This window comes from Trachurus trachurus (assembly GCF_905171665.1).
Source record: "Trachurus trachurus genome assembly, chromosome: 9".
Classification (NCBI taxonomy): domain Eukaryota; kingdom Metazoa; phylum Chordata; class Actinopteri; order Carangiformes; family Carangidae; genus Trachurus; species Trachurus trachurus.
Window position 1 is genome coordinate 13,958,907 of NC_139895.1, and position 20,341 is coordinate 13,979,247.

At 40.5% G+C, this 20,341-nt stretch overlaps 1 protein-coding gene across 1 annotated transcript in view; it reads right to left on the reverse strand.

The window, feature by feature from the left end:
• Window positions 1-4,558: 4,558 nt before the first annotated feature.
• tmem8b (transmembrane protein 8B) overlaps window positions 4,559-20,341 on the reverse strand; it is a gene marked incomplete at both ends in the record, with an annotated part of 33,922 nt that continues 18,139 nt past the window's right edge. The window contains 5 exons of the mRNA XM_083979879.1: window positions 4,559-4,894; window positions 9,370-9,486; window positions 16,118-16,264; window positions 17,685-17,863; window positions 19,248-19,390. Of these exons, the coding sequence (XP_083836005.1) occupies window positions 4,559-4,894; window positions 9,370-9,486; window positions 16,118-16,264; window positions 17,685-17,863; window positions 19,248-19,390 (922 nt within the window). The remainder of the gene's footprint in view (window positions 4,895-9,369; window positions 9,487-16,117; window positions 16,265-17,684; window positions 17,864-19,247; window positions 19,391-20,341) is intronic.

Genomic DNA, 20,341 nt, shown 5'->3' on the forward strand with positions numbered 1-20,341 from the left:
ATATTCATGAATATGCGACATGTTGTAGCTGTTGCACAGGTGTGACATCTAGTTAATGTGTTAAAGATCACACTTTGTGCCAAGTGTTCAGTGTCTGATGTAGATCACTGCAGATGTACTGCTCCGATACAGGAAAAATAATCTTTGCAAAGGGAATATTCAACATTTCTGTATTTAATGCACATGCTGTTGCTTTTAGAGGTGGCAACTTGGCTCTGACAGTTTTTTTTTTTTAACAGAGGCTGGAGCTAATCCTTGCTGACAGTGGGCGAGGGCGGGTCACACCCTGGACAGGTCACAGGTCTATCACATGCAGGGCTGACACATGAAGACAAACAACCACTAATTTTCACACCTATGGTCAATTCAGAATCACCAATTCTTCTAAATTAGCTAGGAGTGAAGTCAGGCCACACATAGTTAACACAATCTCAAGGAACTGATTTGATCAGTTCACTTCATGTGGGAGCACCAAATGGAGCACCAACAGCAGGCGCACATCTGGATTCATGACTGAAATATCTTAATAACTATGGGACAGATTGCCATCACATTTGGCACTCATGCCTTCATCTTTGGATGATATCTCTCTGGTCCTCTCCCTACCATACAGGCCGGTGCCCAGTCTTATTGAAGCTTCTCAATGGTTTCTGAGGTACAACTTGCATTTACTCTGTTAGAGTCTCTAGAATTCAAATAATCATTTATATTGTGTTAATAATTAACAAATTCGAGCAGCATGGCATCATTGGTGTCAAAACCTGCAGGTCCAGAACTCAAAAACCACAAGATTTTCATGAAAGTAGAGTTACGAGTTGTGAGTTGAAGCACATTTCTAATAAAGAGGTTGATGAAGTATTATAAAAGCATAAACTATAAGGTCTAGAAGGAGTTTTTGACAACATGTGAAAGTATTTTGGAGATTTTTTCTGCCTATTGATCATCAAATGTGATATTTTTACAGGCGGCAATTACAAAAAGAAAAACAACAAAAATGATCTGAAAGTAGGAGATTTTACTATTCATACTACTTCTCATGAATGCATTTTGGCCTTGCTAAGCTCATTACATATTTACATATGGAAATGTGTGTAAATTGGTCTTGAAACAGGCTGGCTTTAAGAGGTTTTAAATTGTTCATTTCAAGATCAAATACCTGCAGGTTGGAGGTCTCGTTTACATTTGGCGCTGATTAGCCAGTGTTAGCACATGAACATGCTAACATTTGCTTTGACATGGTGTGTTACTTTCACCATGGTGACATGAGCATCTGATAAGGCTGCTGGCTCCAAACTCCTCTAAAGTCTCATCTAAACAAGAACAAAGAAAACCTGCAACAAGTGGGCGGCAAGAGTCAAATAAAATAACAAGTCGCAAAAGCACAGAGCAGCTCATAATTGTTCAGCAGCTCTATGCTCAGCCTGCAGGATTTACCCAAGGAAAAAGAAAAACAGCCATGCAAAATAGGCAGAGCTGAAATTGCTCTAGTGCTGTAGGGTTATGGTGTGTCAGAGTAATAATTTTGTTAGATATGTTAGCCAAGAATCCATGAATACAAAGGAGGTACTTGCTTTTGATTTCATGTGTGGTGGAAGTACAGGGATATCCACTGTTTGAAATTTCAATATCTAAGACCTTGTCATTTTGGTCTAATTTGTCTCATTAACAACAGTCGCAGGCCTTTTATTCCCACCAAGGGCTGCACTGTGCACGAGGAATACTGAGTCTCTTATTACATGAATTTCCATTACTTGGCTTTTCATTGAAGTGGCAGGGGGGGAGTGACCGAGAAATGGCCTGAGATACGTAAAGTTTTGTGTTGGTTTTACCGAGCGCTTCTGTGCTACTTTATTTGACCCTTTCAAAAATAATGGGATCCTTTTAGAGCAGTGTTTCTTGGAATTAGCTGCTCGGAATAGGGAAACCAATTTCTATTTCCTTCTGAGGAGATTGTGTTTAATATAGGTTGTGCGCTCTGTTTATTGTCCCTCACTGTAATAAAGTTGAGTGAAACATCTCCGCTGGGTATTAGTCATATTGTTCCTGCATCTCTCTTATTCAATCAGACTATATACGTTTTTTTTCTTGTCCTTTCTTTCCCCTTTTTTGGACGGAGCGCTCAGACTATAAAGGTTAGTGTAGGGACTTTAATACCTCCAATGGCCTCATTCCATCACATTTTCACAACTCAAGAGAAACTCTCCAAGAAAAGAATTGATGCATAATTAATTGCACCAGTGGCAGCGCTGATAAAAAAATTAGGAATTAGGTGTTTTGGGTTTTTTTTTTTTACTCCTCTATCACACTCTGTAAATACACACATTGCTTGTAAAGCCTGGAAGGAAAAAAAAGATAGGGTGTTTGAGTGTTTGAATCACTGATAATGATCTGGTCTCTGGTGGTTTTATTACAAGATTTTGAGCTTAATCCATCATTAAATTTTCATGAACATCAATATCCTGATGCTGTAATGACAGATTTATTTTTTTAATTCACTGATACACCGTTGTTATCATATTTTAAATTGATAGGGTGAACACATCCAGCTGTGACAGAGATCATTATCATGTATGTTGAGGTTGTTTCTGGCCTCCAGGCAAATGTACAAGTCTAATTTAGCATTTAGCTCTGTGTTTGGTCTCTAGCAGCTCCTGAGGGGACATACAGTATTTGGCTCTTTAGCAGCTCGTTGCTCCACCAGCTAATCTCTACCTGTTGCTCTAATGATCAAGTCTTATTGTACACTGGATTTTTTTCAGGGCTTCTTCACTAAACCAGCTGCCTGCTCTGGCCGTGAATGAACTAAAACCCCAGATTCAGATCCACTCTTGATTTTGCATAATGAACTTATAGTCTACAGTACAACCACTTCATTATTATGGGAAACACACTTATTTCTACCAGAGAGTTAGATGAAAAGATTGATACCAGTCTAGTGTCTGTTTGGTAAACATGAGGCTTTTCTCCCATCTGCAGCGAAAAGACTGGAAACAGCTTGTCTGACTGCGACCACAGATAACGTCTGGCTACCAGCGTCTCTAAAGATCACTCATCTGTCATCACTACAAAGTGTAAAAACCACAAGTTTGTGGCCAGCTGTTTCCCTAAAAAGAAAGTGAATTAACATATTTCCCCCCAAAGTGTCACCTAGTTCTTTTAAGGTCTGCGTTGATTTTTTTTTTTTTACTTTGTTTTTTTTTGTCATTTGTCTGATGTCAAGGCTCCAATCTGCAGCTCCCGGTACGGTACAGTGTGTGTACATTTGCAAAAAAAAAAAAGAATGAATTCTTTCATCTTTTCTGAAGCGATCTGATAAAAAGACCCGGTGTATGTGCAGACTGATGAATACCGAGCAGCTTCTGATGGATCACACCTAATAAAGAATAAAGCAGAGTCATAAAACTCTCACAGCTCTGGCTCTCCTTACATAAGAGGAGAGGGAGAGAGAGGAGATATCGACAGTGTGCTCTGACGCTTGCCTTCATGCTGCTGCTCTGTTGGAGAATTATTTATCTCCTGCTCTATTCCTGGGAGGCTGCTGTTGACAGTGTCTCATCTCACTGTCTGAGTACCACTGGCTTCCATTAGGACCAGGAATTGCAATGTGATGTCTTTGTGGGGAGGCTTCACCAGTTGCACTATATTTAAGAGCTCGGAAAGCAGAGGTGATACTGAGGCAAAGAAAAGAAAACATTTATTGTTTATGAATGTGGTGTCACACAGGTCCTGTCAGAAAAAAAAGGAACAGGGAGGAGGTGAGGTCTTGGTTTGAGGTCTCTGAAGTAATCCTGCCTCCCCTTTCTTCTTCTTCTTCTTCATCTTCGTCTTACTCTCTTTTAGACAGGCAGCTGGACTTTGGAGTAGTTCCCGTCAAGAACCGTCAGCACATTCGTGTAAAAGCGATACATTGCGATTGCAAAAAGACAGTCTAACATTCCACATGACAACTAGGATTTGTTTTTTTTCTCGTTTTTTTGTTTTGTTTTGTTTTTTACATTTGTGATGATGTCCACTGTAGTTCATATTGTTATAAAAATTTACAGAATAACATTTTTGTGTCTCAGTGCAAAAGATATATTTCAAAAGAATTTCAGAAAAGCCGTGCCCCTGATAAATGCCCACCCACCCATCCACCCATCTACCCACCCGCCCCCGCCCCCGCCCGCAGCCAACCTGTGCCCCTACAGTAAAATAACTGGCCTGTTTACAAGACCACCAATAAATAACCAACAGAAGCAGTTTTACAGTCACCGTCAGATAGCAGCAGTGTTTCAGCTTTGACTTTAAATACATATTCACAAACAACAGTGTGTCACTGTACACCCACAATTCATCAGAACAACTTTAACTATAGATAAGAATAATTACAGTTGTATTGATAGTAATTACCATGACAATAACAACAGGGGAAAAAAAAAGATAACTCCAATGTGTCACATCTGCATTTAAGTATATTTACATTGCTTGTTCAAGTTCTGTGGCTTAATTTCCCGTGTGTGGATTTTCCCAAGTAAAAGAAGGCAATGAAGTGTCTCTAAGGTAAAAGGCTGGGAGTTCATCAGCTGGTGCAGATGCTGTTGATGGAGATGATGGCGGGGTCCACCAGGCCCAGCTCCTCGTGCTCGTTCACGCACAGCTGATAGCCGCAGCCCCGTCGGCGCTTCAGCGGGGTGACCTTGGCGTCGGGCTTGGCGCGCGGCGGCAGGAGGAAGCCCACGCTCCCCGCGATCAGCATGTGCCAGATGCTGTGGATGTAGAAGTAGTTCTCCTCCGTCTCCACGAAGGCGTAGAGCGCCACGGCCGAGGTGGCGATCATGGTGCCGGGGAAGAGGAAAAACACCCAGCGCTTCCAGGTGGGCGGGTAGCAACGCCGCCGACGGATGGTGCGCACCGTCTGACAGGCCAAAGACACACACAACACAGCGGTTTTCAGCCTCAACAGCACCAAAGTTAAAATAGCAAACTGTTGTCAAAAATATAATTTCATGCTTCATGTGGATATCCATCTGTTGTTGCTGCCAGCCTGTGTAATTATGGGTAAGATAACATGTTCTATGGGGACACTTGATGACGATGTGTTAATTTATTTGAGCCAGGAAATGACAGTGGCATGGAAAATATGAAAAAGCAGAGCTGGGTTGAGTTTACAGATAAATGTCAAGGACAGAACTGCACAATACCAACAGCTTGAAAACCAAGTAAATATACCTATTTAATTCATTCCCATATTTGTTAATTTACTGATAATCTACATCCAAACAGAACCACAGTAACATTTATTCACGTTCATTTGACCTGATCGCCACCGGGGTGAAAGGTGGAATTATGTTTCTGCAGGGCCGAACGTAAACAAACATACACAGGTGTTTGTCTGTGCAAATTGAGGTTATAATGTACACGACCACTGGGGTTTAGTGAAACAGAATCTAAAGCAAAGCCACAGGAAGTGAGGAAATTGAAATCTGAAGACGCATGACATTATCAGGATTTATCAACATTAACAATGGACGAGACCTTGAAAAGAAGGACAAAGATGTGAAAAGACTCGAGGAGGAATTCAGTTTCCAAAGATCACTTGTGGCAGATCTACAGCTGAACTACTGACCCACAGTTTTAATCCTTGAAAAAACACTTGAGCTACTCTTTCTTTCTACAATGAAAATGAAGTTGTTAGTAGTGTGTCGCTGTGTTATTTCACTTTACTTCAACTTTCTGCCCAAACCAGCTCATTGTGGTTGAAGTCCAGTCGGTCTACTTCTATTTTTCTAATGTTTTGGCTCTAATTGTCTTTTCTCATCGTTTGGATACCGGTGCACAGTTCTACTTCCGCCAGCACATTGTTGTCCTAATAATACACAAGTGTGTGTAGTAACAGTTTGTTTCAATACTGTCTTTGTATGAAACAAACACAACTTGTGTGACACATGTATGTAAGAATTATTTGCATTAACTTTTAAAGATTTATTTACTTTCTTTGCATTTTTAATGATATTTTTGGTGTTTTGTTTGTATTTTGTAAACTTTTTAGGGTGCAGTTTACATTTGTACCATTTCATTTCATATACTGTATTGCTGTGTACTCCACTAGTCTGCAGTTCACATTTGTACATTTGTACCACTGAAGGTTAATCACAGCTGCTAATATTTCATTAATAATTGTAAAATGGAACTATTGTGTAAAGAGAGAGACAAAGAGACAAAACCTCTTGACATGATGTTGAACTTTCAGGTCAGAATTACTCCTTGTTGAGATATGGGAGTTGTGCTGATTGACTCTGAGTTTCTGCATGCAGGAGCCTGATTCCCTCTTAAAACACTGTCTTGACGCTGGAAATTGAAAATAAATCCAGACAGTCGTACTATTTCCATATCGTTTAATATTCAACCGTCATCTTCAAGACCTGCACTAAGAAATAATTGTTAAATATCAAACTCCTTTCTATAAAATTATCCAGAAACTGAGGGACCCAGTAAAATAAAGCCATTTTTTATGATTTCTTTTCTTTCAAACAAGATATTAGAGCCGGAGATCACACAGGGAGCAGTCATTCAAAAACGGAAACCAATGGGATTTCACAGAGGGAGCAGCAGGCACTTCACTTTGACTGGAGGCACAAAAGGGATGGAGCCCTTAATAAATCTCAATTGGCTTTAAAGCCTGAAATTTGTATTCGTGCCTGCTGCTGCAGCAGAAACCCCATCCCTACGATCATAATCAGCTGCTAGATGTTTTAAATTGGTCATCAGCGCCCGGCCAGTCACCCCTTTAGCCATTCTGTTATTTATGCTCTTGTTCCGCCTGCTGCTAACTGGACGTGATGTCTTTATTCCTTTAATCCATACAACAAGCTCATTCTTTCTCTAAGTGGCCGCAATTGCTGACAGTGTGGCAGCCACAGAGAGACTTGTGGACGGACGTGCCGTTTTTTTTTTCTAAAAACGCTGTTTGGAGAATGCTTCCTAATTGTATTCAGTCTCCATTGTCATCGCTTCATAAACACTGATTGCTTGCGTTAATTTTTTCCCGAAAACGCAACAATAAAGAGTCGGTCCTTTGTCAAGGGAAATTTGAGTCGGTCATGAATGACAAAAATAATTACAATAGTAATCTAATAATTAGTATTCTAGATTAAAAATAGCCCTGACTGAATTATTGTGCTCTATGCGATTTAAGTTAAAGACTAATGATCTATGTGAAGCGAAGTGAAGAACAAACATGACGTGTGTGTCTGTGTATTCCTCTCCACAAGTTTGGAGCTGCATGTTTTTCTAGTTAAGACAAACAGTTTCAGACCAGGATTATCTTTCCATGCATAACTCAGGGACCTCATTTAGTTTTGGAGAATTAAGGATATTTGGCATAGACAAATTTGAGTTTCTCCCCTCCTTCTCACTGCTCATGACACCCCTGCAAAGCAGCAGACGCTCTGTGCCCTCCGCTTGACTGATCTAATTCGGTTGTGTCTGGGAACATTCAGAATGCCAGGCTTTGCAGAAACATGACAAGTTGAAATGAAAGGGCTCTTGTAGAAAATGTGCGGCACTCAAACTCCGAGGTGCAGAGCCGAGGAGAGAATACAGAGACGCCGGCATAGGCTGTTGAACAGCTGATAAATTATGAAGTGTCAGGTAATCAAAGTGTTGAGTCCAGGTTTATCTAGAAAAACTGCAACATTAGCATGAGATCCAAGCCACTTTCATGGTAAAAAAAAGCTGCTGTGTGGCGCTTACTACAGCAACCTGTAGTGCGGTGTGTGCTTTATCACCACGGGAGGATCAGAAATTGTCGTCTCTCTGTTTGAGAAATTTTGACAATTTTGCACAAAATCTCCCTAGACCATGCATTTAATATATTTGTCAAATAAAATATAGCAACAAACCACCCATAACTGAATTATAAATGCGCCGAGGAGCCTGAAGAAAGCCAGTCAAACAGTGCAGGAGGCCAGTGGCTTTAGTGAAATACTTCAGATTTTAAATGCGAGTCGTGCATGATTTCTAAAGGCGCTGTTGCTAATTTCAGAGAGAAAAAGAATCTCATCTATGGTAAAAAAAAAAATATATACTGCCTCCATCCTCCGGTGCTAAAGCTGGAGGGTTTAAACCGTACTTCATCTACCATAGTTTCTGTAGGATCCTCCGGCTCACGGAAAGATAACTCTCAGAGCTACAACTCCCACACTATGCTCGATGCAAAGCTCTCTCCAAGGAAGACACAAACCTTGTTTTCAAACTCATGTCAGAGGTTTGGTGTTAAAGGCGTTTTTTTTTTTTTTTCTTTCCTTTCCCAAGAACCTTGCCTGAAAGACTATTATTTTTTATCTTCTCAGTTCAGGGAGCACATTATGACTTGAAGAAGAGTCAGTGAAAGTACAAGCTGACTTATAATGGAACTACAACCCATGACTAATACCCACAGGCTGCAAAACTTTTTAAGCCCCCTTCGACACTCATGTAAAATAGCTTCATTGGTCAAAAAAACACTCAGATTTTAGCACATGCACATGTGTTCGCTTAAATGACGGATTAAGTCCCTTTACTACTTGCTGGCGTGAGGAACAATAGAAGGGACAGTGCAGTGACATGTTTCATCTGCATGTTTGAACAAGCAACAATTATATTAAATCTATTAGAAAAAAGAAATCCCATGTACAGTAGAGCCGCTGTAGAAATGTGTGGAACAAACTTGGATTAAGAGTCAAAAATGTTATAGTTTTGTTACACAGTACAAGAACCATAGGGAATCTATCTATCTATCTATCTATCTATCTATCTATCTATCTATCTATCTATCTATCTATCTATCTATCTATCTATCTATCTATCTATCTATCTATCTATCTATCTATCTATCTATCGTTTCAACTGTATCTATCTATCTATCTATCTATCTATCTATCTATCTATCTATCTATCTATCTATCTATCTATCTATCGTTCTATCTATCTATCTATCGTTTCTACTCTATCTATCTATCTATCTATCTATCTATCTATCTATCTATCTATCTATCTATCTATCTATCTATCTATCTATCTATCTATCGTTCTATCTATCTATCTATCGTTTCTACTCTATCTATCTATCTATCTATCTATCTATCTATCTATCTATCTATCTATCTATCTATCTATCTATCTATCTATCTATCTATCTATCTATCTATCTATCTATCTATCTATCATTTCTACTGTATTTAATAGTTTTGCCACAATAAGCTCTTACCAAACAAGTGAGTTCCCCCCTAAAAGAAAAATGAACTTCTCTTTCTTTCTCTTCTTTTTTTCTTAATTTTTTTAAACAAACCAGTCTGCAGCTGTAAGACTGCTGCTCGACTGTGCAGCAACTAGTATACGAGTCGCCCTTACCCACGCCACGGCCATGATGCCCAGAGCGAACAGGCTGGGTCCCAGCAGGTTCCACAGACCATGGCGGTCCAGCTGCAGAGCCATGGACAATGACATCGCCCCCAGCAGATACAGCACCTTGGGAAGAAGAAGAAGAAGAAGAAGAGGAAACACCACATGGATCAATACTACGGCCGCTCCACAAACACTGTCAACATCTCAACTTCCACAGTAAACAAGAGGATGCGAGTGTGACGATCAATTGTAATCTCGTCCCCCCTCACATGTGAGAAAAACAGTGACAAAAGGCTTCGCAGCTACATCACAAATCTTTTGCAGTGACTGGTGGTTACTGAACCACTGGGAGAGGGAGAGGGTTTGCAGAGTTCCCCTACGTGCTCCGTACTTTTTACTTTTTTTGTTTTGCACCTGGTGTCCTGTTTTTCAGCTTTGAGAGCTCTACTTTCCCTCACACAGCTGGCTCCACCGTGCCGTTGCAGGGCTGGAGGAGAGGAGAACTGTGTCACAGCAAAAAAAATAAAACAGAATAATAATAATGAATGTGTGAATGTACCATTTAAGTGTGACATAATAGGTCTTACTAAAAAGTGTTGTGTCAGTATGACAGTTAGGAAAAATTTCACAGCTCCACAGATTTTTGCAGTAAAAAGAAGTTTGGTAAATTAAATAATGTACAGTAATTATAGTTATCATGGTTTACAGTAAATATGCCTGTAACTCATTACTGTGGGTTAAAATAGCCAACCCTGCTCACCTGATTTCATGGGTGTAGTCACAACACTACCAGCCCACACAATGGTGGATGGTTCAGAGCTATAGTTCACTTTACTGTCATGGAAAAAACTGACGTTATTTTTTTTACCTCCTCAAGACGAAGGACAAGAATACTGTGATGGTCTGTCGTCTAAAAGTGTGTCCTCAACAAAGATCAGTGACTCTAATCTTCTCAAGCACCGAACCAGGCTGCTACAGATCCAGCTGCTGAAGCCTTTGGAGGCTCCAATAAATACACATAATAATACACCTTTCAAGACCTTTCTATCATGTTTTACTGTTCCACTGATTATAGGCACAGTTGTCTCATCCTGCACTGTGCCATAGGGAAACCCAAACAACAGCCTGTGTGAACATTAATAACAGAAATTAAGGAAAAAAGTTACTTTCCTAAGTTACTAAATACTTAACAAGAATTTTGAAAGAAGAAACTAGAAACTAGTAACTAACTTTCAGTAACACCGGGCACCACTGTCACTGATAAAATCTAGTTAGAAAAGAGTTTAAAACAGTTTGAACTGTTTCAAAGACCAACACCACAGGCCCAGGCGCCGGAGGGGTCGGAGGGACTCACAACAACCAGACACACACCGACAACAAAGAGACACAAAGTGACCTGATAAAGAAGCATGAAACAACTACAGAAAGATGCAAACTGTCTGAAACAGAAATTCAGGACAAGCACAAAGAAGACACAAAACAAACTGACTACAAACAATGTTTTTTTTTGTGTGTGTCTTAGCCTACAGTGTGAGGCTCTTGGCTGTGTGTGCGGGGGAGGACTGGGGGGACGCTGGGGGGCTTCTTTTTCTTTTTTTTTTCACTTACATGTCTGTGCTCAGGGGCCCATTGTCTCATAATCCATTCATGACACCGGCGTCGCATCGATCGTGCTAACAAGTATTGTCTGTTCATCCAACGCCTGATATAAGTCATTCCTCTGCATGTGCCATTAAAAATACATCAGTGAGCCACACTGTTGCTCTGCATGACGTTATCATGAACACACACACACACACACACACACACACACACACACACACACACACACACACACACACACACACACACACACACACTGGTGTATTCGGATGCAGCTTGGTAACTGGCTGTAACTACACACTAGATGTGTATTTATCCACAGCTGAAAATAGATCAGCATACATACACACTGTTTACTCCTAATTTATTAATATAAACCTACTGTTCCCATTTATTCCAGGAGATTGGCCTTTTTTTTTCTCTTTAAAATCAAATAACACACGATTTGAATTTTGATGTTTATCTTCTGTAAGATTTAATGGTCTTGGGGACGGGGAAGTTATGTAAGAGAGGACTGGGAGACGCTGTTTGGTCTCTTAATAAATATAAAATCACACAGCCTGTGATGTTAACCAGGCACTATGAGAGCTAGCTTTCACAGATAACATTAAAAAAAAAAAAAAAAGCCAGTCATAATGTGGATGTGTCATCCGTTTAATGGATCAGAGGGGGAAATGGTCAGTGCAGACATAAAACTGCGTGTGTTTACCAAGTTCAATTGACATCAAAATTGGTATTTGAGAGTGCTCTCAGAGTAATACGCCATCTGAGCTCCCCACAATATAACAATGATAACAAAATGCTAACAATAGAGACCCCTGCTATAAATACAACCAGTTTAACAATTTTATTTTATTTTTTTTACCCCCAAGCTCACAATTTGACACAAAGCCATGGGATATAAAAGAGATAAAGTGAGAGGGAAGAAAATCAATAAGCTGTGCTACACATGCTCTGGGAGAAGTTAAGCCTGGCCTGGATGCCTGCGGTCTCTGTTTCTCTGTCTGCTCGCGAACGTGAGGGGGGGAAATTGGGGATTTTCGAGCAAAAGGGGGGAGAAAGGGATGACCCGCCTGCAGAAGAAGGGGACTAATTGGCACACACCAAGTAGGAGAGGAGTAGCGCGGTGCAGCCTCGAGGACTCTGTGCAGCAGCAGTCATCAGTCATCCTGCGGCGCTGAATCATACAGTAGCACCCGAGCACGTATATGTATGTATGTATGTATGTATGTGTATATGTATTCGATGCAGGCATGAATGCATGTACGCATACAGGCTGTAATGAATCATTATCTGTCACTATGACGGACGAGCGTGTAGGAATTAAGGTGGGAAGTCTATTTTTATCTGATACATGGATTTTCATGTTTAACAACATACAGTAATAGAGAGTTATAGGGTCTCTGTGCATGTGTGGATGACATCATCATCCCCAGCGCCAGTGGCACAATGCGCTGGATGAGGGGCCACGCTGAACATGGACATTTGACCGATTCTTTGGGAGCAGCACATGATGAGGAGCAGCTAAGCACAAGGATGTACTGTAACTTTCAAAAGCTTTCAAACAAATATCACGGCCGTTCGTTAAACAGAGGACCTTGGCACGTTATTGTCGAAACCTTGTGTGTTTTCTGCATAATCACATGTGCTTTCACAGCTCTTTGCTCAGGGCGTGTAGGTCTGCACACTCTGCTGATCTGGCTGCTCCAAACTGTCTGTTTACATAGTTTCATGCAACATCAAGGTTTGCTGCTCTGATTTTTTTCAACTTTTTTTTATCTACATAACTACATGCTACATTATGTGTCCAACCCGATTTTGAAGATATTATTTCATCCTATGGTAACATTGGAAGAGATGGCTTAACACAAAAGATAAAGATAACTACCTTTTAACGGGGAACTATAGGCCTACACTTTATGTGTATATTTGTGTCGTCTTATCTGTTATAAACAAGATATTATGGATTACGGGGCGCGTTTGTATCGTGGTGCCTCTGAGATGAGATCTGGGACACCGGGACATCGGAGGCTCTGATCTTGCAAGGTTGTTTTTTTGGCCAAGAGATGCAAGGTGGAACACAGAGAGCCTCCATTCTCCCCATACCAAGTCATTTAACCATCACAATTACTCTGAAGCTGTTTAATTAAGATAATCTAATTAAGGTAAAGAAGGTAAAAAAAAAAATCTTGCATAGTTGTTTAAATGATAATTCTGGCTTTTGGAGTTTTTCTCATCATTCCTGTTACTAATTGTAACATTGTGCTCATTAAGTTATTTGCTAAAATCTGTGGTATACAGTGGCCTTGAGTGCTCACCACATTGTAACTCGTACAAAGACACACATTTCAAACAATTTCATCTATTTGAAAACACATGCGCTGCAAAAGTGTTTCTGGGCACACTGAAAAATGACAGACGGTGGACTGTGGAGCACACTCATGCTTCTTCACTTTAGAGGTTATGAGGACGGCTTTTTGTTAGTGGTGTTTGAAAATGAGGTGAGTTTGTTTGGTTTATAACATCAATATTGCACGATATTATTTCAAATATGTACTTTAGTAAAGTTTAACCTTAGTAACCTTTAAAGCACTTTGTGTTACATTCTTTGTATGAAAGGTGCTATATAGATGAATAAAGTTTGAGTTTGAGTTTAGTCTTTGGCCAAGTGTGTCACTTACTTTTGTTCCCAGAAACACTGTTATTGTGCGGATTTTGCAGCGCATGCATTGTCTAATTGATTAAGTTGTTTTCTGATATTTTGTAGCACATTTGTTGCAGTCCAATTGACCTCTCAGAGCCACCGTAGCTAGTGGCACCATTGCTAAAAAGGCATTTCATGGTTGACCTTTTACCTACACTGTACTGTAGACAATCGATGTTTCCGGTCTGCCCACTTTGACTTTTAACTCAAGTGTTGATTAACTGGGTAAATATCCCTGATGTTCACATTTCAAATCCTGTTGTCCCCAGATCTCAAAGGTGAGACCAATGTTATCAACACCTTTTGGTAAAAGTGGGGTCTCAACTATAACGACGGTAATAAAACGTAACAATCCTGTAAATTGATTCGTATGATGCGGTGCTCTCTGTCCTTGCAAGATATTCTGCTGACGACTCCACGAGGACTTCTAGACCTCTGAAGGTTTAAAAGTCACAGACACACACCACAGTATCAGGTGCTCACAGGTCTTTCACCCTCTGCTGCTGCTGCTGCTGCTGCTGCTGCTGTGGTGGTCACGGACATAAACAAACAAACACACCCTGTCTCTCCTAAGTACACACACAAACACACACACAGTCCCACTTGCCAGTCCTGACATGTGCGATTTGATTAGTGACTGCGTACTGCAGCGCTCAGCAAAAATGAAAACTCTAGAGGACAGCAGATGTTCGTATACTCTCCCTCCCACCCACTACTCCACCTCCTCTTCCTCTGCTCCCCCCTCCTCCACTCTGTCTCATTTATGGACACACACTCACACACATATACACACATATACACACACACACACACACACACACACATTTATACACTGTTGAGGCTGCTCCATCTTGGTGTGCAGCCAGGGAATGACCCAGGGAGAAGGTGCACCTGTTAGTGTTTTCTGCTATCCACCACCGCAATATGTCAACAACCCCGAGATTTTAGCACCACACATCACTGATTCCAACGCACTGATCTTTTAATTTATTACTAAAAATTGAGGCATATGCGCTGCTGCTCATTTATAGCCCTCTCTCTCTCTCTTTCTCTCTCTCAGACAGCCCTACAGCTCTCCTTCTCAGTCCGCTAATCCCTCTTTGCCTCAGGGGCTTATGTCAAGTTGTCGACCACTAACACGGAGCGCTCAGCTTAAGTGCTGCCAGGCTGCAACACATGACAGTGGACATGCCTTATGGTCCGGAGATGTCTGGTTCCAATCACTGCCTACATCTAACATTACGTCAAGCAAATCAAACAGGTCTAGACGTTGATCTTGCGAGCGGCTGCTTCCGCGTTTATATGTTTATATGAATGTGTGTGCCGGGTCTAATAGCAGTGACAGCGGCTTGTTACAGTAAGTCAGCTGCAAAGGCGGGAGGGAAGGTGACGTACGAGGTGACAGCGGGGATTGAGGCTGAATCACTGTCAGCTATTAATAAAAAATGTTTTAAAAAGTTAGTGAAGATATGAAACTTTTGTCTTTTTACGGTTGTTAAAGTTTTGACAGTTCGTCGTGACCTTTTCCTTTTGGATTGATTCCCATCAAGACATGCAAAAAATTGTGTTTATTAGCCTGTGCGGTTCATAATGCTGGTAATAAACATGTTTTCTTCAAATGTCACACACTGCTATCGATTCAGGTCAACACAAGTGGCATGCTGTTCTGTATAGATAATTAATGGGGAGGAAAAAGGGGCACAGTGACGGGTCTATTTTGAGCATCTGTTATTTGTCAAGCTGTGTCAGATTTTACATTCATGTTAGTTTGTGTGCAGTGCAACACTGTTCCTGTAAGTTTTGATTTTAACAACCCACCAACATAATAATAAATAATATAGGCTCAACTTTCTAAAAAATAAATTATCACATAATTCATAACGTCAACACTGATTTTAGATAACTTGAATTAAAGGATATTCCGAATTTGCCAAATGAAAAGTGGGCAGTGATTATCAGCCATGACATCACGTTTGGCATAATGCTACAGTGCTTAGTGGCCAGGAAAATTCAATACAGGACTGTTTAAGCTGTAAAAATGTCCTAAATGACGTTATTTCAAGTAAACTCTGGACTATATCCCTTCAGGACACTTGCATTGCAGCGGACGAGCAGTGTGGAGGAATATTAAATGGTTTTTGTGTAGTTTTATGGACCTTTTTGTGTCTGGCCCTATTACTCTCATATAAAGATTTCGTTGGATTACGAACCACCCTCCTGGGTCTCCAGATGCACTTTGAGGAATAAAAAACTCCGGAGAATTCATCAGCATCAGGGTGAATTTCATTTTTTGCTGAACTATTCCTTTAAAATAGAAACAAAATGGCCGACACTCAAACTGCAGCGGTACCAAACATGTTCCATTTGGACCGTCTTACTTGTTTTCTAAGGACAAATGAGTGAGGAAAAAGAAAAGCTACTAGACGTAGTTGGACAGCAGGAGCTCACCTGTTTGATGATGGACTTTAGCCTCGCCATGGCGATGACAGTGACCCACACTGACATGAGCGACCCGAGGAAGTCGCAGAACTGCAGGACGTCGTACTCCATGATGCAAAAGACCACGATGCCCGGCTGGTCACACGCATGGTAGAACTGACAGGCGAAAAAAAACATGGGTGTGTGTTAGCAAACAAACAGATGGCTCAGATAAAAACAACATACTGCATAGATGTCCTTTTTTTGTCAGAGTAAAAATGTGCTATTAGAGAAGTTTGTGGTTGAGTTTTGCCGTCAGCCAGTATCCACATTCCACACTATGTTTGACCTGCTGAGTGTGGTCCGTCTGTGTCTTCTGGTTGTTGAGCCTAGAGATCCTCTCAAACTGAATTAAGTCTTTCTGGTTTAGTCTAAATGTAGTCTACATGGATAATTCAGTCTCGCCAGTCCAGTCTCAATTTACTGTTTATTTTCTAAAAGAACATTTGCTTGTATGTTTGTCTGGGCCTAGAAGATGATAACTTATATTACTTTAATAAAAAAATTACTTTCAACCAAAAACAAACAATTATTAGATGTCTGGCCTCTGAGTCATCCTTTCAGAACAGACTTTCCTGAGGATACTGCCCCAAAATACAAGTGAATTCCTGTTTTATCAAAAACTTTTTAGACTTTTAACTCTTTAACACATCAACGTTGCAGAGAGTTCCGGTAAACCAACAAAAAAGCTACGTCTACATTAGAGTTCCTCAACTAAATGCAATTATGTTTATGCTTTGAAACGGCACAATGGGGTGTTTACGTGTTGTTGTAAAACAATGATTCTCAAACCTTTTCAAATCACTGACACTGAAATTAAACCATGGACCTCAGATTTTGCCCTGGGGTTTCCCATTTGATAAAAACCTTGCTTGTAGATGTTTATTTACAGAAAGAGTTCAAAACAAATGACCATAATAGTCATATATTCTGTCATAGTGTTACTAAGACGTTAAATTATAGTGAAAATAAATGAATAATGATCACTTGTAACTTCACAAAGGATTGAGGCATTAAATGTGATCAAGGAAGTCGGGTTAATGCTTGTCAGACACTGACCACTGCAAAATGATTTATAACATTCACTAATGAGAGTCAGCTACTCCAGAGATTATTATTAATATTATTATGAAGAATTGTGCAGTTAAAGAACAGAAATAGTCAAGATACACTTCTTAGCCTGGCTGTCTAATGTTGTGTTACATTCCCAGGCAATCCTGTGCTGTTTTGCCAAATCCTCCCTCCCTGAAATGGTTGTCATGGAGCCTTTAACTTCATAACTTGCTGGGATCATGAGCAGCATATTTCTCTCTATCACAGAGATCGACTTTGTTTTTCTCGTGTGCCATGAGAAAAAAAAAGAAAAGGAAAAAGAAAAAAGAAAAACAGCAGCTGCAGATGAAGCAGTCACGCGGCTGTTCGGTTGTTTGTGCTGTTTTCACACCCAAAAATATTTTATAGGTCAACTCCAGGGTAGCTAATATAGCGCATGCATGCACCACTCTGACAGTGACGGTGTTGGCATGAAGTCACTCACGGTGGAGAAGAACATGGTGAAGATGTAGACGGACGCCTCCAGGAGGTAGTGGCTCCGGATGGCGATGGCCACAGGTGGGACGAACATCAGGTTACTGAGGCAGAGCAGCAGGGTGGAGAGGAGCTGGAAACTGTAGGAGTACGCCTCCGAGTTGTCCGTGCATCCCCATCCGTCCCAGCCTAACACACACACACACACACACACACACACACTGAGTACTGTATGTTGATCTAACAAAGTTAAAATCTAAGAGAGGAGATATCTTTTGCATTTGCAGGCTTTATAGGTTGAGGCCGTTTCAGTCTTTCTTAAACTTTATATAAACTTTAGGAAAGTCTTCTTAAATCTTTTGGCTGCAGGGAGGAGAAGAAACTCTACAGTAGATGAATCAGTTTGTTTCAACAGCTCATCCCTTCAGAATTTACAGTATCTCTTCAAATGGATAAAATGTCTCTTTCTCAACAACACGAAGGCTTCATCAGCCCTTTGTTGTGAACAGACATTTCTCTGTAAAAAAAAACAAACAAAAAACACTAGAAAAATAGACACATGTGAAGTGGTTTATCCTGCACAAAAGCTGCATCCTGGCGTGAACCTGTGTTACCCCCGCCCTCACCCCGTCTCCCACCTCCCCTCTCTGCTTTACCACTTGAATTGGATCCTTATCAAGTGGTGGATTGGATAAGACAGTGTGAATTAAATATTCGTGAGCACTGTTGAACAGAGGCTTTGCAGTGTGAGACGGGCCAAGGGCAAGTGCTGAATGCAAAGTGCCTGCCAGGAAGCAGTCACACATATGAAGTATGACAATGAATTCGACTGCAGAGAAGCCAGCTCTGATAAAAGAAGATCAAAGGCGGGATTTTAAAAAAAAGCCTCAGAGGACATGCTTTGTTTAGTTTCATAAGCTCATCTTCTATTAAAAAGCTGTTCGTAATTAAGAGCGTGTTTTATTGTCTTATCAAAACGGCTTATATTAGAAGATTAATACCAGTCTGCTGTATGACTCATTGGACAGAAGCACCTACAATTTAATTGCCGTATTGTCAGTTCAGCTCTGGAAAATGACCTGTGCCACCCCATCATGCTCTGTCCCATTTCCTTGTCACTCTGCATGATGTATTTTCCAACAAATTAGACATTCTTCTCTGCAGTGATAACCCATTTTCCTTACAAAAAAGAAACTTTTATCTTATCTTGTATGCAAAAAAAAAAGAGCTCTTGACTGCTGGAAAACCACTTCCAATTATTAATTCATGGTCAGGATTTTTGCTAATTATTAATTACTGATTAATAATTAAAAGGCACTATTGAGTATCTATCATATCTATACAATTATTTTGCAACTTCTATTAAACAACTTGCTTTGTTTGGTCGGTAATTGTCTTCCGCAGCGAAGTGAACGAGAATGCAATTTCAAAATGAAGTGCACATTAAAATAGACATTAATAGGTCACCTAATGTTGATTTATTTAACCTTTGCAATGTCGCACAGATTACATTCACACATTAATTACCGATAAGTAAAAGAGGATTTAATAGATATTTAAAGTCAGTCATTACCTGCTTTGCATTCACATGCAGCATAAAGGTAGTTGTTGGTGCGCAGGAGCTTGCACTGTCCGTACGTCCCGCAGTCATTGATGCATGGAGTCAGGTATGAGCGCATATAAACCTCGGCTGTGACATTGGTGCACGCCTCAAATCTGGAAAAGAAATCCACAGACAGAGGCAGAACATTGGATGGGGAACATAAACGGCAGTCAAAGCGGTGAATTTAGGCGCTTTGATAGCAGTGTGAAGGCAGAAATTTGTTTCGCTTTTAAATGGATCTCAACCGACACATTCAGCTCTCAAGCTATAGACCTTTGTGTTTGTGGGTAGATTTAGTTCTCATAGCCACGACAGGGAGTCATTTCTCTGGTGATGATAATATCGGTCTGTTTGTTTGGTTCACTGCTTTAGTCCAGAATAAATCTCAACAGCTAAAGGATGGATTTTTTTTAGAAATCTTCATCTTCTCCAGCTGATGACCGACTTTTCCTCTCCTGCCATTATGAAGCTGAGGTTTGTCATTATTGGTAAAAAAAAATGTCTCAATACGTATAGGATAGATTGTTGTGGAATTTCCTACCAACATTCATGCGAACCTTATGTAGATTATTTGATTTCGTTTCATTGAGCACCATGCCAAATTTTTAATTTGTCTCATATTTCTTTTGCTTTGCCTGCAAACATAACACAACACAACATAACATAAAATAACATAACAAAAGACTTGTTTGTGTGGGAGAATCGTCCAGAACCATGTGTAGAACTCAGATAATTGTGAGCTGATTCATGTGGTCACATCGTCCTGATTTCAGCCTTCAAGAGCTGCAACTCGCTGTCTGTTCTGCTGTATGGAGCTGTCAACAATGACTTACACTTAATGTTAGTTTGTTTACTGGGCTGGGTTTATTTAAGGGGCTACCGGTTAGACGAGAGGTTGACAAACTCCCATCTATCCAGCAGCTTCAATGAGGTATTATTGAAGTGGACAATCACACCAGCGAGTAGAGTGGACTGAAGTTTACTGCCCCACGCTCGAACCAGTGTTGTCAACTCCTCAGTAAGGAAAGTCGCTATTGGCTGTCCTAGAAGTCGATAAATGACAT